Source organism: Carassius auratus, chromosome 6, assembly GCF_003368295.1.
Source record: "Carassius auratus strain Wakin chromosome 6, ASM336829v1, whole genome shotgun sequence".
Taxonomy (NCBI): Eukaryota; Metazoa; Chordata; class Actinopteri; order Cypriniformes; family Cyprinidae; genus Carassius; species Carassius auratus.
In genome coordinates this window covers 18,893,760-18,918,932 of record NC_039248.1, presented here as the reverse complement: position 1 = coordinate 18,918,932, position 25,173 = coordinate 18,893,760, and the positions used below count along the sequence as shown (strand labels likewise).

Below are 25,173 nucleotides of genomic sequence, written 5' to 3'. Positions count from 1 at the left end.
ATTCTATGCATTATTCATGCATTCATTCATTCATTCAATGCATTATTCATCCAAACATGCAGTAAGCCAAGCATTCATTCATTCAATGTGTTATTCGTGCATTCATTCATTCAATGCATTATTCATCAAATCATGCAGTTAGTCAAGCATTTATTCATTCATTCAATGTTATTTGTGCATTCATTCATTCATTCAATGCATTATTCATCCAATCATGCAGTTAGTCAAGCATTCATTCATTCGATGAATTATTCATCCATTCATGTAGTTAGTCAAGCATTCATTCATTCAATGCATTATTCATTCATTCATTCATTCATTCATTCAATGCATTATTCATCCATTCATGTAGTTAGTCAAGCATTCGATGCATTATTCGTGCATTCATTCATTCAATGCATTATTCATCCAATCATGCAGTTAGTCAAGCATTATTCACGCATTCATTCATTCAAAGCATTATTCATCCATTCATGTAGTTAGTCAAGCACTCATTCATTCAATGCGTTGTTCGTGCATTCATTCAGTTAGTCATTCATTCATTAAATGCCAGGGCCTAAAATTAACACTCGCCAAGCGCTAAATGAGAGTAAAAAAAAAAAAAAAAAGTTCCTGTGTCCATGTAACAGTGTAAGTCGCCAGTTGGCGGGTATAACTTTTACAAATTATAACTATGCAATGAAGAGAAAACAACGAATGTTTCGAGATTCGCTGTTTCTGACATAAGCTGAAAAAATAATATTTTCCAAAGACAAGATCATCGTGCTTCTGTTCTGTCATAAGCAACAAGAGCAAATCAAGTAATGGGATACAAATGGCTTGATAAGGTCAGAGCAGTGTGAAGGCCAGCATGTCCCTAGACGCGGTTCTAATAACTTTTTACCCGAGGAGATTTTGCAGCTTAATTTCAGAATATTCTTTATTCTTCATAATCTGAGAAAGCGGCGACGCATACCTGGGGTTACACTGCCTAAACAATGCAGTGAAGTATAGTTTGAAAGGCTGAACGTTCGGCTGTATTCTGAGTTGCTTCAGTTCAGACAGTGCACCAGCAGCACTTCAACACATGAAAACATTTGTTCATCCATTTAGTAATTTATTTGTTCAATTCTTTAGTTATTCATAAAGTCATTCGTTCATTCATTCATCAGGTCATTCATTCATTCAGGTATTTATTCATTCCTTTGTTTGTTCATTTAGTCATTCATTTGTTCATTTATTCACTTTTTAATGCCATGCCAGCATCAAGGCTAGTTTCAATGATTCATTCAGTTATTTAGTTAATTCAATTTATAGCAGTTTATTAAGTCAGGCAATATACCATCAACTGGTCATTTAAATAGCAAAATAACCAATTTAGGGTGACTGAAGATTTTATATTCCCTTTGACATACTGCTGAGATTCTAGATCCTATTCATAATTTTTCTTTCATCTGTCAGAAATTCATCTGAACATCATTTATAGTTTTACTGAAGCCACAATGTAATGGGTCTATAATCACAGTTTACGAATTCTGTGGAAACTGACACAGGAAACTCCTTTAAATAGAGCTGCTGCAGATGACTAAAATAAATACTGAATCTCCTTATAATGTGGTGTGGAGATGACCTCAAACTGTATGGAAAAAAGATTTAGAAAGCCAGTGTCCCAAATGCATCTCCCTATGGGGAGAATAAAAAACAAATATGAAAAAAATAATAATAATAAATGCAGCACTACATATTTCTATTCTGAAACATTTACGTTTTTAGGTAGACCACAAGCATTTCTTAAAAAATGATGTAGCCCTGAAAACAGGATGGCCTGATGGCCGAGGGCCAGTGAGAGTTTCAGAGAGTGCTACATAGTCATCTTTCATTCATTAATGTAAATACTAATTGTATGTAAATGCACTAAACATCGCTTCTGTGAATTTTGTATTTAAATGCGTCACCAAGCTAATTTTACAGCTGATTAGATGAGGATGTTGAAATTGCATGAATGACTTGTTAATGATTAATGGAGAGATATATAAAAAACAAAAATCTTTTGTAATCTATTTGCTTTAGGTGTGTAAATATATGAACCATCTAATCTGTAACAAATTTTTCTTCAATACAACACTTGATGACACATCACAATGATGATGAATGGTTTCTTTCTAGCTGAACTAGTTACAGAGCTGGGCACAACCCAGGGAAACACCCTATCATGTGACACTGGGAGGGCATGGAGCTGCAGACAGCAACACTGTAATAGCTCGCAGTAAACCACAGGACAGATAAAGCTACCAATAAGACAGGCAGTTAAAGGATTTGGGTTTGTCAGGCATAGGAATTTCCAAGAAGGGACGTGCAAGTCTACACAGTTTTATAATAAATAGTGTGTTGTCTGGACCACTTTTATTTTTAAAGCTCTTTCAGGGATTGATTTAGCATCCTCCTTAGAATACGTTTACATGACAATGACTGTACTAAAAACAGATTCGTTTTTCCTTTGTGTTTTTGAAAAGGTTTGCATACAGACTACAACACTGACCCACAAACGTCCAGTTATTATGCACGCCAGAACAGTAGTTGGCGATGTCACTTTGCCTGCACACATACGCATTATACTGTAAACTGAACATGTAATACATGTTCGCATCTTAGTTTTCAAAATTCACATTTTTATAGTTTACAATGCAACAATGAAATGTTTTTCAAAAACTTGCCCTTTTCCTTTTTCATTGCCCCAAAACGCCATTGTAGTGTACATGAACAGCCAAAATTGATTAAAAGTTTTTCATTTTTAGTTGAAAACTGTGTTGTGTTTTTGTTAATATTCTGAATTAGAATACATTTTTATATTTTCTCTTTTTTTATTTTCATTTCAGTTAAAGTTTTATAAATGTGTTTGTCTTTTTTTTTTTTTTGTCCAAAATTATTAGAACACTAGAATTTCACTAGCTAAAAATGGTTTTAAGTCTGTAACTGTAACAGTAATTTGTATTATTACTAGTGTTGTCATGGTACCAAAATTTCAGTATTTCCAGTAAAAATCCATGGTTCTCTGTATCAATTTTGGTACCAAAGCAAAATACAAAAATATTCTAATTTAAAAGCAAACAAAAAAATTTTTTTTTATCACTTTGACATTGGTTTTACTCAAATGAAACTGTAAAATGCTTGTGAAGTGACTCAGAACAGTGCTGGTGATGTTGTTTATGTATTTATGTCCTCATTGAGATGGCAGACACGCTTCAGTCTATGTAGTTAACAAACCCGCACGTCTCTGCCATTCATTTACAGGCTTAACATTTACAGATACTGGTGATATGGAGATTTGATTTGATTAATTTATGCTAACTTTGACAAATTTCGTGACTGTCCATATTAAAATGTACAGTAAGTTTCATTATCATGACTGGATTTTGAGATTCCGTCCGTGTTTTCTGCTTCGCGCAACTCATACCGCTGTATGCGTCAAGAACTGGGTTAACCGGGCACTCTGTACCACGGGTACTTAAAGAAACCTGGTACGGTGTCATTTTCATTTTTTTAGTACCGACTTGGTACCGAAGTTCCGGGTCTTTTGACAACACTAATTATTACTATACATTATTTTTGACAGCATCCTCATTTACAAGTGCCTAAAACTTTTAACAGTACTGGAGCTTTGCAGGATCTTGGAGACGTTGCCACAGGATTTTGGATTTAGTTGGTCTCAGTTTGTTCAGCAGACAGACTGATGATGATGATGAGATCATATCTCTTTGTGGAGCACCGGCTGCTGTCACACTCATACAATCAAAAATATCACTGGATTATTACATTTAAATTGCATAATGAATGTTTGGAAGTGTAAACTGATATTTCCTACTGACATACTACAGCAAAAGATAGAAATAACTGGCTTAAAACCATTTTTATCAGGTGAAAATACTAGTGATCTAATAATTTTGCCTACCACTGTATATATCCATAGTTTTTAGAGTCAATATATTTTGTAATTTTATTACTTTAAGTTCTTAAGTTCTTCGATGTTTTCTTTTGGGTTTTTTAGGGTTCGAGTTTAAGGTTTAGTTAACAAAAATAACCCTGCACTGCACTCTGACCAGATGTTGAAAACAACTGGACAGAGTGGAATAAAAATGCAGCAGTATTTTTATAAGATGAACACTTGACACTTTGTCTTAGAATATAAACAAAGGAGCTAATAAACAATTTTAATGTGTCAATAACTGAACATTTCAGCTACAGATGTGAGGACTGCAAAATAAAATCTGAATGGCAGCAAATCATGCTCCTCCTGCCAGAATCAGTGCCCTGGCTGGGTGCCTTACTCACTGACTCAAAGGAAACCAGAGCATCTGGACTGGAGATCACCGCAGGGATGTGTTTAGCCTGACCTGGTTGAGCAAAAAGGACACAGAGATGAATCTCTGCTTTATAACTCCAAGTAGACCCTTGCATCTCAGTGACCAAGCTACAACAAAAAATATATATATAATATTCTAAAATTGTACAGTTGTCAAGGTCAAGTTTATTTATATAGCACCTTAACAAATCAGTGCTAACCAATGTGCTACACAGCCAAAACATCAGAAATAACAATCAACAAAAAGCATTAAGATATCAAATTTTAAATCATTAAATACTACAATAAGAAAGAGAAAAAATTACCAAATAAAAGTAAACATAACAGAAACAAAACAAAAACAAAAAATGTGCTGCTTACATTTTTAAGGATTTCTGATGAATACAATTTTAAACTAGAAAACCTTTAAACATTAGAAATGTCTTGCTTTTGATCAGTTTAATGCATCCTTTAATCAAAAAAATAAAAACTAAAAGACATATCAAGGAGGAATGGCATCAAAATATTTTCTTCTTTTGACATACATTTTTCGTGATAGAACAGTGGAGATATGACAGGAAGCAAGCGGGAGAGAGGGAAGACAGGCGGGATTCAAACTTGGGACATCTGCAGCGCAACTGCGCCATATGTCTGAGTCTGCCAAAAATCCTTTATCTTTTGTAAAGTATATTGTTACATGTATTGTAACTAGGGCTGTCAAATGATTAAAATTTTTAATCAAATTAATCAGAATTTTCAGTGGATTAATTAGGATTAATCACTATTTGCAATTACACCTGAATCCTAACCATTTTTTTTTTCTGAAATGCATACCAAAAGATAAATAACAGGACACAGATAGATAATTTTCATGTACTGATTCATCAACATGTGGTTCTTTTTTCTGAATTTCAAAAGTTTAACATTTACTTAGATCAAATTTACCTGAGCACTATATCAAACCATGCCATTTAACTACAGATAGTGTAAGAGTTTTAGGTGAACCAGTGGTTAAATATAGCCACATATCTATGAAATTATGGATAGAGAAACTCGAAAGAATGAACTCAGAAACACAAACAGGCGCCACCATCACATAAGCAGCACTCTGGGCACTCTTGTTTTTGGGAGGTGTTCATTTGCTCTGCCACAATACTTTAGGATCGATATTTTCACGTTCTGAAGGCTTCAAGTGCCAGTAAAACCAAGTAAAAAGCATATGCTTTCCCAAACAGCTGTTATTTTCGCTGCATTGCATGTAGGCGTTCTGCGCATGCACAATGTGAAACACAGGACGCTATAACAGGAAGAAGCTCCACCGTATCAACTACCAAAGTCGTCTCTGTTTATCGAGTTTGGCATGAATGTATTTGAGAGTGACTGGGGTAAAACCTTAAGCTTCTTCGGTGTTTTCGTCGCGGCGCTCGCAGATGTTTTTTTTACTAGTATCTTGAGAATTCAGAGATCGACGAGACTTTCCTGACCTGAATAATTTGTCACACTGCTCATGCGTGAAAAAATTTGACGTGATTAACAACAAACAACTAATTAACGTCGTTAACGCGCTATTTTTGACAGCCCTAATTGTAACATATATCTTTTAAAACAAGAGTACAATGTACAATAAAAATAACACAATTTTTATCTCCAGTCCACAAACGCATCTTATTCTGTAATTCCACATATTTTTTAATGTTAGAAAGATGAATACTTTTGAAGAGAAGTACACAAATATCATAATAATGTTATAAAACTGTAAGTTAACCAAGTGAAGGGTAATAAATAAAAAATAAAAGCTCCTTTAATTTAAAAAAAAAAAAAATAGAGACACTATCTTTAAAAACAATGAAATGACCATCTATACAAAGTAGAGACCCGTCTGAAACTATAGACTACAGGCCTCATAATATGGGTGATGAAAAATTCCCTGTGCTGTGCAAGGTATACTCACATTTTCAGTAATGTAAATCATTTTTGGCACGGTACATCATCCGGTGCATCTGGATTTCAGGAGATTTTAGTTTGAAGTCCCCTGAGAGTGACTTCAAGGACTGTGGTGATGCTTAAAATATGCAGTGCACAATGGCCAGCAGCATAAAACAAGCTGACAGTCTTACTCAACATACTCATATACTGACAGGTAATTTATTCCTCTCAGACCGGCAGGGTCACACTCAGGGGTGGGCGGTCGCCTCCAGCTCCACCGCAGGTGTCTCATTAGATTGCCTGTGCAGCCCTGTCAACTCCACTGGAGTTATACTACAAGAGCGCAGCTACAGCACAACACAGACTACACAGGTCTGTCTTTTTTTCTTTTTCTTCTCTCTACACCAACCAAGTACAAGTTTCATCTGAAAAGGTCTTGTTCTTGCCTTAGGTGTAACAGAAACTGATTGATTGCACCAAGTCCCAGTTTAACATTTAAAGGGGTCATAACATTAGGAATCACTTTTTAATTTTTCCAAATAAGAGGTCTACTATGAAAACATACTGTAATTTTCAGACCCAAAAGTCTCACTGCAAAAATTTGTATCTGACAGTCTCTAGAAATAAAACACCAATCCTACTTTACCGGAAAAGCAGTGAGGTGACAAAATAAGAAATTATTAGCCAAGACTTGATGATGACAAAATGCACTAATTAGCATATAATGACATAATTATTTCAATTTTGCATTCTGCCTAATCAGCCCTTTACATTTGTTTTCTTCTCTCTTAGCTCACATACTGCATTTTACACCCAAGTTCCGAATAAAGCTGTTCTCATTTAGTGTAAGGTTTTGGCTAAGCTAACAGGCTAATCGCCGTAATCGGTAAGTATTATAGGTCTAAATGTATTATGTAGGTATTTTTTCAGGATTCTTGAGGAGTAGAAAGTTGAAAAGAACAGCATTTATTGTATATAAAAAAAAAGTTTTACAGTCACTTTTTATCAACTGAACGCATCGTTGCTGAAAAGAAGTTTTAATTTCTCTCAAAAAAGGTAAAATATTTTTGACCCCAAACTTTTTGAATGATAGTGTACAATACTGTAATTCAGATGCAGCTTCCGTCTGACAGCCTTTAGGTATGTGTCGCAATGTTTGATCATCTCTGTACATCCACTATTTTTTTGGAAGGGACATTTTGAAGCTGAGATGCCTTGGAACACAGCAACCAATACTGAAGTGTTTCCTCGCTCTAAATTCAAACAGACAGCCAACAGCATGATAGTCAAGACATAACAGCTGGGGGTCTCACTGCACCAGACTGGATCTCCCCACATGCGTCACCCACTCAGCAAACTCACCACAGTGTACATGAGAGAGACAGACAGAAAAAGAAAGAGCCAGAATGGGGACACAGACTTCCCCCATTAGAGCTCTCTGACCTTAGTCTCAGCCACAGAGATCACGCCCACAGAATGTTGGATGAACATATGATGCATACGGCACACACTTAGCTGGAAACACTCCTGGAGTTTTTAAGTCATTATCAGATTGGTTAGATTATCCAGGATTTCCGGGAGATGTGTGTCACGTTCTTCAACGTTCTTCCTGGGAAAAAATGCTGTGGAGCCAAACCCATTCATGAAAGAAGATGAGTTTACAACTGTTACTATGAGTGCTTATCAAATACTGGATTTTCAAAAGTATGTGAAAAAAAATTTTGTTAGCGGCATAGAAGCTTTAAAATATGTCAGAGAGTTTAACACACTGATCTGTTATTGTGGCGATATTTCCATGCCCATAAACATGACGCAGCCCAAACAAAATCTGATTCGTTTCTTTATCTGTCAGTCATATGGCCCCTTGGACAGGCCTTGGCCATTCATAGGGGCCAAAGTTCAGACCTTCTGCGGTCAGTCAGAAGAACTGTTGAATAAATTGTTATTTTTGTTTTCTTTGCAAAGAACGTATTCTAGTAGTTCCGCAAAATTTAAGTTGAGCCACTGATGTCACATGGACTGTTTTATCGATGTCCTTACTACGTTTCTGGGTCTGGGAACATTTCAGTTGTATTGCTGTCTATGCAGAGGGCTCTCAGATTTGATCAAAAATATCTTAATTTGTGTTTTGAAGATGAACCGAGGTCTAATGGGTATGAACAACATGAGGGTGAGTAATTAAATGACAGAATGTTCATTTTTGGGTGAAATATCCCTAAAAAAAAAAAAAAAGTTAAAATCATAAAAAATCTGAAAAGAGATATAATGTTTCAGCTACAGTGTCCAGCACTAAAGTGTGCATGTCTGGGCAGTGAGTAAGTAAATGGGCAGTGACTCAGTAAGCATGGAAGTGCGAGTGCAGAACTCGGCCACAGCGCCCGCCGGCTCCCATCTGCTGTCACCCCAGCAGCTCTAGATGCCAACACACGTACCTCACCTCATTGACCTCTGCAACCCCTGCTGACATCAACACAGCAGGACAACTACACTGTACTGTAGGGAGGAGTGTGCGATATCATGATTTGCTTTATTGTGGACGATTAAACGGTCTCACTGCTTTTAAAGAAATATCATAGTAGTGCACTAAAGCATATTCTATCAGTTGCAGTTCTGGCACCTCAGTCTCAATATACTGTACTGTAAAACATGACACACACTGACATAAAATTGAGTAAAGATACACTCACAGGACACTGCAATTATTCGCAATGACAAAATTACATTACTTGCATGTGCTTTAAAGCCTTGATGGTTTTATTTGCGTGTTGTTCTAACATGCATGTTTTTTTTTGTTTTTTTTTGTTTTTTTTTTAACGTGTACACCTGAAACGCACACAGTCGCATACTAAAAAGCCTGCCTAACAGCACTTGATTACTGGACTAAGTTAGCTTTCACGTATGATTGCACTAATATGGTTAAAAACACACAAGTTTTACATATAAACAGTCAGCTATGTCTAAATAGAGTAAACATTTGAGAGAAACAGATGCGTGCAGGTCTTAAAGTGACAACAGATTAATAGTACTGAACATGCTGCCATTTTCATTAAAGGGATAGTACATATGGTAGTATCACATCAGAGATATGATATTTTTGTGATATCGCCATACCCTACTGTACTGTATAAAATCTCTACTATCTATTCTAAACTATTGTCAAATTATCTTATTCATGACAGAACACACAAGACACTTGATTTATAACTAATTATTCTAACAGCAATTTTTCAGGTGATACAGCATTAGTTACGAAAATGGGACAATATTTAACATTTAAACAACTTGTTTGAAATGCAAATGCATAACATAAGAGATGTCCGTTTGTGCTACATTTTCAGCTGACAGCCTTCCCTGAAAAATAAACCGGCTGTGAGAGGCAGGATTCTGATCATACTTCTAACGGGACCTGTATTCAGAACAAAGAACACCGCTACAAACTGGAACAAACAGTGAAATCACTTCCTCTTCATGGTGTCACTCACACAAATCTTGCGAAATATCACTTAAAAAAAAAAAACAGTAATATTCCTGCTCATTTTTCATTTATAGCTAAATATATCTGGTTAATAAAACAATTCTCATAAGCAAGATTTGCATTACTCCACCCTTCATTATCAAAGTATTCTCCACTTTAGTCCATTATCACAATTTACAGCCATAATGGATCCTGAGAAATATAAATGTCAAAAGAGGCATTAAATCTTTTCATTTCATATATTATTTGTAAGCCACAGAAACAGCATTCACATTTAATCGGACCAAACTAATACAGAAAACAGTATAACCTATGCAATATTTCTCCATATAAATGATATAAATGGCATTCAATGACAGAAAGCACTATAGCGTGACACAGGAGTAATTATTTTAAAAGCAAGATACTTTACATGCAGTTCATCATCTGAATCCACCATTTAGCCCGAGTCGTCCTCTCCAGTCTTCAATGAAGGACACCATGCAATGACCTCGAGTAATGAAACTGCTCATTAACACTTCCACAGCTTATTCTTGTAACTACTCAAGTGTATTTCAGCTGACCAACACAAAGATCGAATTCTCTACCAGTCAAAAATAGGTCTTTCCAAAGACAATTAAGGGATAAATGCTAAGCTACTTAAAGCTTAAAAAGGTAAGCCAATGATACTTTTACTCCACTCAAAAAACTTCTAGACACAATAATAAATGTATTTACCTCATAAACTGTAATTTCATGCATGCATTTAGATAATATAAAAAATGTTCTGTTTAATCTAATTCCAAATATCTAATTAACGAGTTAAGACAAGCTTGGCAACAGAACTCTCAAGACCCCCTAAGTAGCTGGACCACTAAGAACATAAGAACATCTCTGGGCCTTCACACACATAATATTCATAAAAGCTCCAAAAGTTAAGTGCTAACAGCAAGTTTTTGCTTCTGAGGTGGTAGGGAAAAGTTTAAATGGGGTTAAGTGTTTAATTTACTGGGTAAACATACTCAAACTGAAAACTCCCTTCCCGGACCACCCATGCTCATGCTTTGTATAGCGTTCAACAAAACTCTACTAATGTGATCTACTAATATGTACCATTTGACAGCTGATGCCGGTGCTGATATTTTAGAGAGCAGAGTGTCTGATGGCCGATTTTAAAGCCGATATATGATCACACCATTTATTTTAAAGGGATACTCCACCCCAAAATGAAATTGTCATTAAATCACTACCATTTTAAATATACTCCCACGTCGTTCCTAACCCATAAAATCTTTGTTTGTCTTCTGAAAACAATTTAAGATATTTTGGATGAAAACCAAGAAGCTTTTTACTGTCCCATAGACTGCCAAGTTAGTTACACTGTCAAAGTCCAGAAAAGTATGAAATACATCACCAGAATAGTCCATCTGCCATCAGTGGTTCAACCATAACACTATGAAGCGACGAGAATACTTTTTGTTACACCTTCTTTGCTTGAACATTTGGATGCCGTTATGCAAATCTTCCCACATCGTGACGTAGAGATGTGGGGGCGTGTTAGAATGAGTCGTTTTTGGAGGGTGTGGTTGACACAACTTTTATAAAGAATATCTTTGGATTTGAGACTTTAGTCTGTGCAACTTTAAAGATCTTCTTTATGCACCAAAAGCTTGTAACACTCCAAAGAGAAAGGAAAATTTTAAAAATCGCATCATATGACCTCTTTAAGTTAAGTCACATTCACCAGTCATATAAAACTGACAGTGTGCTGCTCTCTGCATACCATGCTTATTATGTTCTTCAAAGAGAGGCTCTTGAAAAGGGCAAACCACTCAGTAAAAAGCAAACCAATGAAAGAGGGAGAGTAAAATGCATACTAAAAACACTTACACTGAACACTGTATGACACTCATGTTAAAACAATATGTATGTGAAAGAACATGCACTGGACTTTAAATGTCAAGGTTTATCTAGATACGACCTCTCGTCTCAATTAAGACAGTAAAAATTATCAAATTTAACTCATGACTGCCATGGTAAAGAAGTACTGGAGATGGCCACTAGTTGCCTATATGAGAACATGGGAAAGCTATGGAAGCTTAAACATGCAAGGCTTTGAAAGAGACACTTGGGCCCTGCCTTAAGGTGGAGGGCTTGGTCATGGCTGTGCATTTACAGCAGCACAGATGTTGTGCTTTTGCTTCTACCGACAAATATAATGCACTCCACAGATTATACAACCATAATTTTAGCACATTTCAAGTGCATGCCTGTAAGTGTTCAGACACTGCAAGTGCTCTGCACTCAGCAAACATCCTCTTTACTTGCAAACCTGCGATGATAACTTGAGTTCTAGAGGACTCTTTGACGCATGTGTGAGAGTAAACGCATTTAGCCAGTTAAATACATTCTGGTGATGGATAAAATAAGTAGACTATGATTTAATTATGCTAATTTCTTTCAGTACTTCCAGATGGCTGGGTCTTAAAAACACTTCAGCATTCTGTTATGGTGATGAGTGATCATAATTGGCATTGAATAATAAAGCTCTTTACCTTTTAAACACCTTTTACAAATTTTACCCACTGAAGGGTACTCTGATCACATTCAGGTAAGAACACCCTGGAACGAATCTAATGATCACATTGGTGCCAGATTGAAATGAGAACCCTCACCTTTAAATATTCTTTATATAAATAAGTAGACAGAAACATTTTTTGTCCTAAATATACAACAGCACATAGAAAAACATTAAATAAAGTCTGTAACCACAGGTAAATGCTTCCCATCTCAAACTGACATTATCCTTGTTGTTAGAGATAACAGTGGGAAAGATTAATTTTTTTTATATTATTATTCTCATTTTTATTCCAAATTGTCAGGCAGCTCCTGCTAAATTCATGCTCTCAGATGTGCTGCCAAAAAATGCGCTCTAGTTTTTTTCTCCTCCACTCAGTCCCTCAAGAAGAGTTTTGATTTATTCTCTCTCCAGCCAGACTTCACTGTAAAACCCAATGAGTTTACTCATTTCTACTGAGAAAGTGCCTCAATTCATTTAATTTTAGAAACCAATAGTTATGAGTACTGTGAACTTATATAATTTTGCTCTCCTATGTAATCTCAAACAAACCATGATATAAGCTAGAAATATAATGTAACATTCTGTTTGAGGTTTGCTTAATATATTCACTCATTGAGTTCACATAACTCAATAAGTGCAATTAACTGGAGTATTAATGAACTCATTCCATTTAATACATTTTACTGTTAGGTTTGACAATATACCATTTTTCTTAATCTGAAAGAGGCTGACAGTTCGAACACAAGTGATTGACAGCAAAAATCTGCAAATACGCATGTTAAAGATGTGATGGACGACCAGTTGATTGCTGCTCCTTTGCTCATAGCATGTCTTAACCTCTTTCAGTTCAATTCCTTTGAGTCCTGAAAACTTAAGGGAATCAGTTGGTTATAAAATGCAGTTGTGTAACTCACAGACACCTCCTAAATATTTAACTATTAAGATCAAGTGCCACTTTCTAACTTCATAACAGCCTAATCAGAGCACACTGCACAGTGTGATCACCTTTCACAGCATTATTTATTATCAAAGTAATATTATTGGGTTAGTAATTATGTGGTGGTTTCCTATTATGTAAAATGTTTAGAACAAGACAGACAGAGCATAAACAATTTTGTGAATACTCATTTGAATATCCTAGCGATAGTATACTGTAATAATCACTGATTATTAAAGTTGAAAATTTGTCCATCTGAATCTTACAGACATACATTATCAAAGTGACCTGTATATGAAATATACTGTGGACAAACAGCACGAAGAGCATTGCAAAGACGCATATGGATGTCTTACCTTTGTGCTAACGATACATAAACAGTCCATTCTTCAGAGCGCGACCTCTCAGCATCTCATTCCAGCTGCTTTAAACCTGTCGCTAAAATAAGCGAATGCATGCATGGAAGCATTGCGCACGACAGGAACTTACTCTCAGTTGAGCAATATTACTAGTCCATGTACTCAGAAGTCAAGTGTGCATCACCTCGTGTTTCCTTTCCGCGGCAGTGTGTCGGGGATGCTGAGGAGGAGGACGCCTGCACTCATATTGACGCGCGTTCAGAGTTGATAGGAGCACCGCGGGAAGAGCGAGCAGCATAATGTGCTCCGCTCACCTCTGGACCGCGCGCTCCCACAGCACGTCACTGTGTGTGGGTAACCGAGTGCGTAAAACGCCTCTACCCTGCCGTTTCAACATCAACCAGTGGACTTACGTTTTTTCCAAAAAAAAAAAAAAAAAATCTATTGTTTGCGATTTTCAGTCTCAGTACAGGGGGTCCTTAAAATTCAACACACGAGTCACAAAGACGGTGATATGCAAACAATATGTAAAAGCTGAAGTCCATTAATCTGTTACTAATAAAGAAGCAGATTTGTTTTATTATCGTGATATGCTGATGTACAACGTGTCTGTGATTTGTCTTCCCCCCCAATCAAACACCTTTAGAAAAAGCAAAAATGCAAAGTAGACTATACAAATAAGAATATTAATGTTACAAATATTAGGTTATATAATAATCCTAAAATGTTTGAAATAATACATTTTATTTTATATGTTAATGTACGAGTATGACATTGCATTAAAGTTTTTATATTTATATAAAAAAATATTTTTAAAGCCATTATACCCAATTCCGATTTCTTACATGCTTTCAGAGTGGAGAAACATAAGTGAAGACATAATAAAATACCACAAAGCTGCATCCTCTATGCCAGTGGAGACATGAAATTCATCTAAGTTCAAACACTCATCTGATTCATGTGAGACTTCATAGAAATGAGTGTTATGCATTGTTAAAGGGTTAGTGAAAAAAAAAATAGCCTGTGTTACTCACCCTCAAGCCATCCTAGATGAATATGACTTTCTACTTTCAGACGAATCCAATCAGAGTTATATTAAAAGTTGTCTTGGTTCTTCTAAGCTCTATAATTGTAGTGGATGGGTGTTTCTGTTCAACATTCCAAAAAACATTAAATAAAGCATTCACATCCATAATAAAACGTGCCTCACATGGCTCTGGGGGGTGAATGAAGTCCTCCTGTAGCATATCCATATGTCTGGGTAATAAAAATATCCATATTTTAAACGTAATAAACACTTTTCTCTCACTTCTGCTGACTGTCATATGTGTAAGCATTCCAGTGGATGACATGGATTTAGGGGTGCTCCAATCAGGACTTTTGAAGCCGATACTGACCTTTTTTTTATGTAGAATTATGATCCAGTCAAGATTTTAGACTTTTATTCAGCACCTGAATTTAATTTTGAAAACTAATTCCTCTCTTAGGGGACTCTTGTGAGAGGATTTCATTTTCATTTATTTTTTCATTTGAGGGGGATATTTTTTTAAAAATACATAATTTATCTTAAAGGTGCCATCTGTAATGTTTGGCAAAAAAATCAAGTCATACTCCACATTCCATACCAGATGGAGGGCAGTATGCCTCAATAAAGTGAATTGGTTTACTCTAGAGTAACAAACGTGAAACGGCATAGTCTCTATGCTCCACCCCACCTTCAAAACAACACTACAGCCATAGCCGAAGCCTAAGAGGACGTTTTGCCTCCAGAGGAACGTTGGGTGATGTCAAGTGATTTTGAAACATGACATCTTCAAGCTACTCCCCTTCACCTTTACCAGTCAATATGTTCTTATTTGTTTTGTTCATATGACATTTTGAGTTGTATATACACATTATTTGAATTAAATAAATTTGACAAGACAGCATTCTGTCAACATCATTGGTCAACCTCAGACAGCTGATGTTGACCAAGCTAGCGCCAACCAACGTAACCAGAGCTGCCAACTCTCAAGCATTCACCGTGAGACACATGCAATTGACTCTTTTCACACGCTTTCACGCCACACATCAATTTTTTCACGCACAGAAAAACCACTAAGCAAAGAGGACACGGTGACCAACAGACTACACGGAGCAGGTTAGTTATGATATAATAAAATGGGTAACGTTAAGTTATAGCTAGCTAATTATCAAACGCAGCTATGGTTAGCCATCGCTAACATTAGCACGTTTATCGAACAGCCTTCTATACATTTCTATGTTATAACTTCCCAGGCCGGGGCTAGTAACGCTAATGCCAATTAAGGTTGATATCTCTGCAGCACTATATCTTGCCATTTTTTTAATGACATCATCGCCCTTATTTCTTCTCATTCTTTTGATGCATGTAGGTCATGTTATGGATATTTTTACCTCAATTTTTGCATATGGCACCTTTAACTAAATGTTTGATCATGCACTTTACAATCGTGTTATTTTTGCACAATAGCCTACAGAGCATAAGCCAGATTTTGTGAGCTGTACAGTATGTGAAGTTCACTCATCAGTTTGCATTGTGTATGTGGTCCATGTGTGGTACAGAAGCAGCACGGACTCTGCTTTCACACAGGAGTCTCCTCCTGATCCATGGCTGTTTACCTCAAACACAATTTTTTTTATTTTATTATATTTATTTTAAATCCAAACATTGTACTCAAAATGCTTTTTCAACAGTGTGATTTTTTTCTTATTTACACAGTACAATAATATAATCTTTCATCTAGTGTTGTCACGGTACCAAAATTACAGTATCCGGTATCAATACCAGTGAAAAACCAAGGTTCTCGGTACCAATTTCTGTACCAAAGCAAAACACAAAAATAAGCTAATTATTAAAAACATTTGTAAAGCAAATCATTTAAACTTCTTTTCTTACGTTATCACAAACATTCCAACTGAAAATTTACCACTGACAGAAACAGAACTTTAAAATTATTGCCTAGTTAATTTAAAATTGCTCTTTTCCTTTAAACCTAGCCAAAAAAAAAAAAAACATAGCCTATGTGAAAAACAGTAGACTATAACTATATGCATTTATGGTGTAATTACTCAATTTTTCTGTCAATGCATGTTCATATTTACCGCAAAGCAGTAATTCAGCAGTAATTCAGTAATTCAGTTACTTTAATTCAGCACTGGCAACACAGCAAAAAGTAGACTTGGTGCAGAAACGATCTCTGCAATGCAGCTGACACACCGCTCCAAATAACACTGCCAGACCCTAACTGTGTGTGAAGTGTGAATGCTTTAATCCATTAACATGAGCACCGGAAAAATATGCATCACATATGGACTGCAAACAAAGTAATGTGAATCTGGCATTATTATGTGTGTGCACTTCAAGTCTGCATGAGGGCATGGTCTTCATGGTCATCGTTGAATGATTTAAATACTGGCAAGAATTAAAATGAAAAAATGCGGTCTGCTTCTGCGAATAGTAAACCCCACCTACTTTGAATTGATTGGCCATCTTAGTTATTGTGACGCTGACATTGGGACTTGCTGACTTTTAAAGGTTTTTATCATCCTAACAAGAGCGCTGCGTAATGGAGTGCAGCAGATCAGTGCAAGATTTTTTGGGGGGGACAGTTGGCCACTTTTAATTATTGGGGGGGGGGGGGTCTTGTCCCCCTCAATGTCTATGGTGGTTACGCCCTGGCGCACGCAAAAAGTCATATACACCAAAAAAATCATATACACCTACGATGGCTTGAGGTAGAGTAAAATGGACTAATTTTCATTTTTGGGTGAACTAACCCTTTAAAACACTCTATATCCTCAGATCACTTCCAATTCCTAAAGAAGTAAAATCTTCCCACTCTTTAGAATGTGAACAATTTAAATGAAAAACGCATGACCAACCCTTATCATATTTAAATGAGAAATTAACATTATTAAATTACAAGATAACTTTTAAATGTTCTGCATTAAATGCAACAGATCACCTATGTGCTATTTTAGAGTCACGTTTAAATCGGTCAGAAATGGAACCCTTCCCACGCTTAGCATCATGAACTTCAATTACATCCTCAATTATCTTTCAAGCTCAAGTTTAACAAGTACTGGACCTTCTAAAGTAGGTTCACCAAATCTGAATCATTACCATGACTTTTGAAACAGACTTTATATAACATGACCAAAGAATGTGTCTGAATAATTTTATACATAACCTTTCTACAAATATAGACACCAAATACAATTCAAATCCTTTAGTGAAGCAACATAACGTTCACATATGCCACTGATTTGCCAATGAAAATAGTTCCTACATAACTGAAGTAGCAACTACTGCAAGTCTTTAACCCACACAGTAGTTCAGTTTGTTTCAGAATTAATCTGTTTTTGAATGAATCATTGCATGAATAACACCTGCTTCCACAGAATAAAGAATGCTCCAATAATTGTGTCAAACACCAGCAATTACTCTAAAACCAATAATGACATTCAAGATCCACATAATGCGTAAGCAAAGATGCAGTTCTGAGAGGCAGCATACACATCAATATTCTGCTTACCTCTTTGCTTTGGGCATTGATGCTGGGCACAGTTTCTGTTGGTCCAGTGGTACTGTGAGGGCCAGTGAGATTCCATTCATTAACAGGAGGAAAGGGTCCTCTGGTTTTAAGGCTTGACGGCTCTGTGGGCTTATTCTCATTATCCTGGAGGCTCTCTTCATAAAATTCCTGAATATCTGAAAGAATTATGAGGTTGCTGAGTCAAATACATGTGACTAATAAGCCACCAACAGAACTATATCCCGACAAATGTTCACAGAATCAAAGTCAGAATCAAAGATACAAACTTTTATGAAAACACACTTACATGGCCAAGTGTTTCGATAACAATCCAATCCATAAAAACATGACCTAAAAATTTAACCAAAAAACTACAACCTGTATATGGCTTCAAGCCATAAAATTGCTTTTAAAGACCTGAATTTGTTGTAGCCTGCCACTTCTCTGAAGTAACAATGATTAAATTAATGATAAAATAAGTGCTGGTGCACGTTTAGTAGTACATTAAGGTGTAGATTTCAGATAAGCCAAGCCCAAATTAAATTCAGACAGCTTCAGTCTAACTCTTCCACCATCCACCACTATAAAGAGTCACACTTGCTTGTGTGTGTGTGTGTGTGTTTTGGATCTAATAATTTATTAAAAAATACATTAAAGACATAATACAAATTATGACTTACATTTGTTCTCTAATTAAAATGTTTTCAATTTCTGAATTACAGATCAGTTATTTATTTTTCATGGGACATCGAGTCAAAAAAGTCTAGCCGGTATATCAGTAAAAGTTCAGTGACGGTAACCAGATGGCGGCTGGTTCCTGCATTTGACCACTTGAGAAAGTGGAGTGACTGTCCTTGAAATGCAATACAATACAATACAATTACAAATTGCTTTGGACAAACGGATAAATGGTTATATACTGCTTCTCAATTTTACTCCAAATATAATGGCACCAAGGAGGAGCCATCTATTTACCATTATCTTTCCTTCAATACAACAGTATGAAATTTATTTACAAAAGCATACTGAATTAAAAGTAGGCTGTAATGCATGCCATGTTTACCCACACATAGCAGCCAACATACATGTAACATACGGAGGAATTCTGTGTGCAGTAGACTGAGATTCTGATTAAAGGGGTCATATGATGCGATTTCTATTTTTCCTTTCTCTTTGGAGTGTTAAAAGCTCTTGGTACAAGAAGACTAAAGTCTCAAATCCAAAGAGATATTCTTTATCAAAGTTAAGACTCTACTACGCTCCCCTAAAAGGGCTCATTCAAACCTCCCCCTCCCCCCCAATGTTTACATCACTATGTGGAAATATTTGTGTAATGGACTAGGTGCACAAGATGGCGCCGGTGAGCTTCAGCGACGCGACTGTGTGCATACTTATTTCCGGTCCTGCAACGCTCGCATTTACTATAAGGGAAACTTACATACGAAACCTGGCTAGATGGATATAATTAATGTTTTTCAAATTTAACTGCGAATAGTGGTATATCAAAGACACGAGGAAACATCCTCTCTAAATTTTTGCGTATCTCTGTGTGGAAATTAATCAAGATACAACGCGAAGATTGCTTTATTCTTCTGTTGATTATGCGGATCAGTGTCAGCATCAGGTTAATCAGTCCACAGGGATTTCTTCTTTCAAACACAAACCACTCAAATATGCAATACTTTATATTTTCGGAGAGCTGATTATGTTCTGGCTATTAAATATAAGATTATAAGGTTTCTGACTGTCAAACGAGACATATTTCTGATATATTATGTATGTTTTACTAACTTTATTTGATAACAGTTTATAATTGTGTACAATTTAACGTAATGCTATTAGGTTTTCATTAATTAAAAGATCGCTGTTTGCATTCATGTGCGTTTTATCGATGTTTATCTGTTTAGTAAAATATCTGCAGCATAAATAATTTTGTCTATAAGCAGTGCATGTATTTTGTTACGAATTCTTCAGATAAAACAAATATTAAAATTAATCATGTTTTAGTTCTATTATTTTACAGCCTGTTGTTTTTTTTAATTTCAAAATGTTTGATGAAAAGTTGACTATGTCAAATAATAAAATATGTTGTGAAAATGATGATGAAACAAACTAATGTATGTGCACAATTGCGAAATGTGAAGATAAATCACAGCCCATGTCTCACAAGGTGAACATTTCATTAAACAAAAATAAATAAAAAAATCAATGTAATACAAACATTTTAACTTTTAAAATTAACTTAAAATTTAACTTTTAAGTTAACTTTTATAGAATAGTAATAATAGGGGTGTATATCTTATTTGCATTTGAAGTGATATTATAAATCCTTTAAACATATACAGTAGAAGAATATTTGGATTTCTCCGGTTCTCTGCACTGGCCTTTAGCACAATCGAAAATATCTACGCACACACTCGAAAGACTGGAAATCCAAGATGGCGGAGATATGCAACTAACCCATACCGTCCAAATGTTCATGCAACGAAAGAAAGCATGGTTTCAGTAACCAGTTATTGTTGAAGCATCCATGTCAGGGAGATGCTGTGTGTATCTAGGTGGAAGCAAAAGCACCTTATTTGGCCTTCCGAAATTAGATGCATTAAGGAATTTTTAGGATTATTTACAACAGAACAGCAACACATTTTATGGACGACCATTTTGTGAACCTAGGAGAGGAAGTAATTCTGACTTTGCTATAACAACCTGGCTCTTTTGAATCAGCTATTGTAAGGGGCCGTTCACATGTCGCGCCTAAAAACATGTGGAAAACGCTAGGCGCGTCGCTTTCTTCTTTCCAAAGCGCTCGGGTAGTTGCGCTCCTGAGGCGTCTGCTGTTGCTAAGCAACCATGTCCTGCTCTCTCCATGAAGACGGCAGAAATTTCAGCCAAGGATAAATTAATTTGCAGCACTAAAAATCATTTGCAGTAGCTCTGCTGCTAAATTTATTTCAAAATTCCTTCATCTTGGCTGAGCTTTCAACGTTGTTACGGGAAAGGATGAAGCTGATTGGTTGGTTCTTGTCACATGACCTGCGGTCCGCTTGCGGCTCTCTGAAAAGTTTAGAAGTTTTGAACTCGATGCGGTGCAGACGCGCCTGGAAAATACAAGCATACCGCGCACCTGCATTGGAAATAACTAGCTTGAGTGTGCAAAAGACGCAATATGTGAACGGCCCCTAAGTATGTATTGCTATTAGTTGAGTATTTTCTATTGTTCAAATGCAGAGTTTTGTGCATCTCGTGTGTGTGTGTGTGTGTGTGTGTGTGTGTGTGTGTGTGTGTGTGTGCGCGCGCATGCTGTGAGAGCGAGAGAGAGAGACAGAGAGACAGGGTCACACAGTCGAGTCAGCTCTTAACCTTCTGTGGGTTGTGCACTGCAAACACATGCGAGCTTCATCACTGTCTGTCATGCAACTCTGTTCCCCTTTCTGGCTTGAACTGATGGTAAAACTAAGGACATTATTAATTGTCTTTACATTTATTTTGAAAGATGAAGCTCATGATTATGGAAAGTGGTATTACATTTCCAACAAGTGCTTGCGGTGTTCGGACAATCACAATGACAATCACTGAGTCAGTTGGCCAATCAGAGCAGACTGCGATTTGTTGGAAGGAGGGACCATTTGAAAATGATGCGTTTGAGAGGCGGGGCACAGACAACCTACAATAATCTAAAGTATTTGAAAAATAATGTGTTTTTTGAACATTAAAGCATGTCAACATATTATGTTACACCAAAATAATGATCTTCAGAAAAGCATCATATTACCCATTTAAGGCATGTTTAAAAGCAATGACATTCTTTTGACTTTTCAGAGATACTGGAGTCTCCATAAGTGTTTTCAGTCTAAAACACTCAGATGGACAAATTATAATACCATGAAACAGGAATACTCTTTAAGGTTGTAAACCGGTCTTGCCTGGATTCATGCAGAGTCCAGGCTAAACTAAATGAGTGGGGGTTCAAATCATGGAAACATAACACTAGGGGTGCACCGAGTTGTAACCATCTGAGCTCAGCATTACTGCAAACTGAAAGCAATGATGCATTTCAAATGCCTCTTAATTAAGTATTGAAAGACTCTAGTAAGTATGCACCACTGTGCTTTAATTTGTCCAGTGGGGAATATAAAGATGTTCTAAATTACAACAGGGTAGGCCATGCTACACTCAACAAATGTAAAACAGGGCACTATACTGTATTAATATAATGCATATAGATTTTTTTTTTACATGTGTTTTAGCTGCATTTTGAATTTTGCACTGCATTGTTTTAGAGATAATGGAAATGTCTGTAAAATCAATGGATAATGTCTTAGTAGAAAATTACCAGTACATTTTCCATTTTCAGCAGTGTACTGTATACTGACACAAATTCACTATAAAAACCATTTATCAAATATCTCCACAACCTTTTTTGAAGATGCCCACCTTAATCGGTCCACAAAGCAGCCAGTATAAAACAAATATACAAAAACATTCCAAGTGAGCTTTACAGATATTTCTGGATATGTTCAGTTGGACTTTTTCAATAGTAAAATCCTTATCACCCCCAGTTTCCTCTTCCATTTTATCTTAATTGCATAAACTTCTAAAAGAGCCTGCTTAAAAGGCAAACTCAAAAGATTTTCATAAAATTGACAAATCTACATGAAATTACTGCTCACAAAATGTTAAGACTACATTCCTAGCAAATACAAGCCAAGACACTTTCTGACAAATGGAACTGCATTACTTTACAATGTTTTGTGATTACTGGATAGGGTCTTTTAAAAAATTATATAGCGTCTATGCCTACAAAAACAGATTAAATATAGAATAAAACATTTGATGAAACAGATGGGGGGGGGGGCTAAATAGATTAATAGAAGTATACAAAAACAAACAAAAGTTTCTATTCATAAAACTTTTAAAGATTTTATAATGCTTTGCATGAGAATGGTAACCTTACTATTTTCCCTGTGTATTTTAAGAAGCGAAACAACATATTTAAATTGCTACGTGCAAACACCTTTATTTGCAGTTGAATGAAAAAATAATAATTACTGTAATACAACACTGAAAATGTCAAACATGTCAAATAATGGTGAAGTCAAACCTGTTCCACCATCTTAGCACAGTGTTAGGACACTTCCTTGAGGAAAATATTGTTTGATCTAGCAGCAGCGTACCTATAAGAGCCTGGAAGAGTTGACTCTGAAAAATATTGATGACTCTCTCAATTGAATGTCTGAGATGAGGATCTCCGGTCTGATTGAGTTTAGTTCGGTATTCTTCCAGAAGCAGCAGTGCCCTCTGAGCATCTGAAAAACACATTATAAAAACCCTGCTAAGAAACACTGACCATACACAACAAAGTAGGATGCTTAAAAATATATTTAGAAAATTCGTTTTTTTTTTTTTATAACTTATAAGTTATATACTAAAATAGCTTACTGGCTACACAGAATTTAAAATATATACACATTTTAAAGAAACCTTACCTTTCTTTCTCACTGGCATGATCAAGACTCAAAGATTCAAAGTCTCTTAACTGCGCCTGCTGTAAACCATTGAATGACTGATCGCTTTCACTTTCAGTCGCGTCACTTTGATTTCTTGAGATCAACAATCACCGGCGATCAGTGACCGAGTCAGGCTGACATGTGAACGCTCAATATCTATAGTCCTCCAATCCAATAAAAACAGTAAGTGACCACTTCCTCATAACCCTGTCAGATGCGGCAGGACCCCATGGACAGTTTCATACAACTTTACTCAACTTTTTGCAGACAAGTGCATAGAGTAGTAAATCAACAAATCGCAGAGTGCATTACAAACATTTGGAAAAACTGCATTTCGATCTGTTCCAATGGAAGTGAAAAGGCAGAAATACTAATAATCCTTGCTGAAGTGCAAGTAAAGTTCACTCGCAGACGGTTTTCCGTTCACACATGTCTCCCGTTCCCTCCTGACTGGAGACTTGGATCCGCATACATCCGTAATCGAAACTTCTTAAGCGCACGACTTCCTCTTTCTTCCAGTGTTCCCGAAATTCCCAAACTTTCCTGCAAAATGGCGACCTTGATATGCAAACAGATCACATGATCCACAGATCTACTGCCTTCCCTCTGCGCTCAAAGAATCGGTTCTCAGGTTTCTTCTCTCAGCTGCTGCGGGAAAGAGCCGGTGAAAGAGCTCTTTATTAAGTTTATCCTCACTTTAAGTAATGAAATCTGGGGAAATTATATAAGAACCACAGAACACCAGTCTCGTGCAAAGGATCTTATTATGCTGGTACTACAGCAGAATAGCCCTATGTATGCCTAATTTGTTTACATTTATTTTAAACTGCAGTTTTATATGTGGAGACTGGCTATAGCCTATTTTTTTATTTATATCTGTCGGTAGAAGTAGATCATGTGATATCTGATCAAGATTCATAATCCATCAGCTTGTTTCTGCTGATGAAATGGCTGGGATTGAGGTTTATAGTCTCTTGACTGGCGAGCTGGAATTATCAAAATCCTGCTATACTTACTGGCCTTCAGTACTATCACCTATAAGTATAAAAATGAAATATTTTTTTCTCATTTTTTTACAGTTAGTTCCATTTCTATGATTTGAGTGGCATTCCACGACTGTTGATATTTCGTAAATAATAATGGGACATACAAAATAGCTTAGAATTTGCATTTATGATAACAATGCTTGATGCATTTGTCTTAATTCTCATTGATGAAGTAAAAATATATTACCTATCTCATCAATTCGAAATTAATTTTAAAGTTATTTGATATTAATACTAAATATTAAATAAACCTGCAGAATATAGTAGCTTATTTGAATATGCTCACAGAGATTCTGTTTAAATTGAAAAACTGCACACATTCTATGCATCCATTCACAATTTAGTGTTTAGTGAAAATAATTAGCATATTTTTGAGTTTTGTAAGTTTGTTTTTTGCATTGTGTCATCCAATCAAAGGCATACTGTTACCAGCAAGACAAAGCATGGCTAAGATTGGCTTTTGTTAGTTGTTTTGATGTTTGAAATGGC

The 25,173-nt window shown here is 36.1% G+C and overlaps 1 protein-coding gene across 6 annotated transcripts in view; it reads right to left on the bottom strand.

Moving 5' to 3' along the window:
* dlg1a (discs large MAGUK scaffold protein 1a) overlaps nucleotides 1-24,196 on the bottom strand; it is a 118,489-nt gene extending 94,293 nt beyond the window's left edge. For 3 of the 6 annotated variants that reach the window (XM_026264534.1, XM_026264542.1, XM_026264558.1), the window contains exons 1-3: nucleotides 23,618-24,196; nucleotides 23,306-23,437; nucleotides 18,132-18,307 (exon numbers count right to left, since the gene is read on the bottom strand). In XM_026264534.1, the coding sequence (XP_026120319.1) occupies nucleotides 18,132-18,307; nucleotides 23,306-23,437; nucleotides 23,618-23,636 (327 nt within the window). In that variant the 5' untranslated portion in view covers nucleotides 23,637-24,196. The remainder of the gene's footprint in view (nucleotides 1-18,131; nucleotides 18,308-23,305; nucleotides 23,438-23,617) is intronic. The other 3 variants (XM_026264551.1, XM_026264583.1, XM_026264560.1) reach the window with 1 other exon arrangement.
* Between the last annotated feature and the right edge of the window lie 977 nt (nucleotides 24,197-25,173).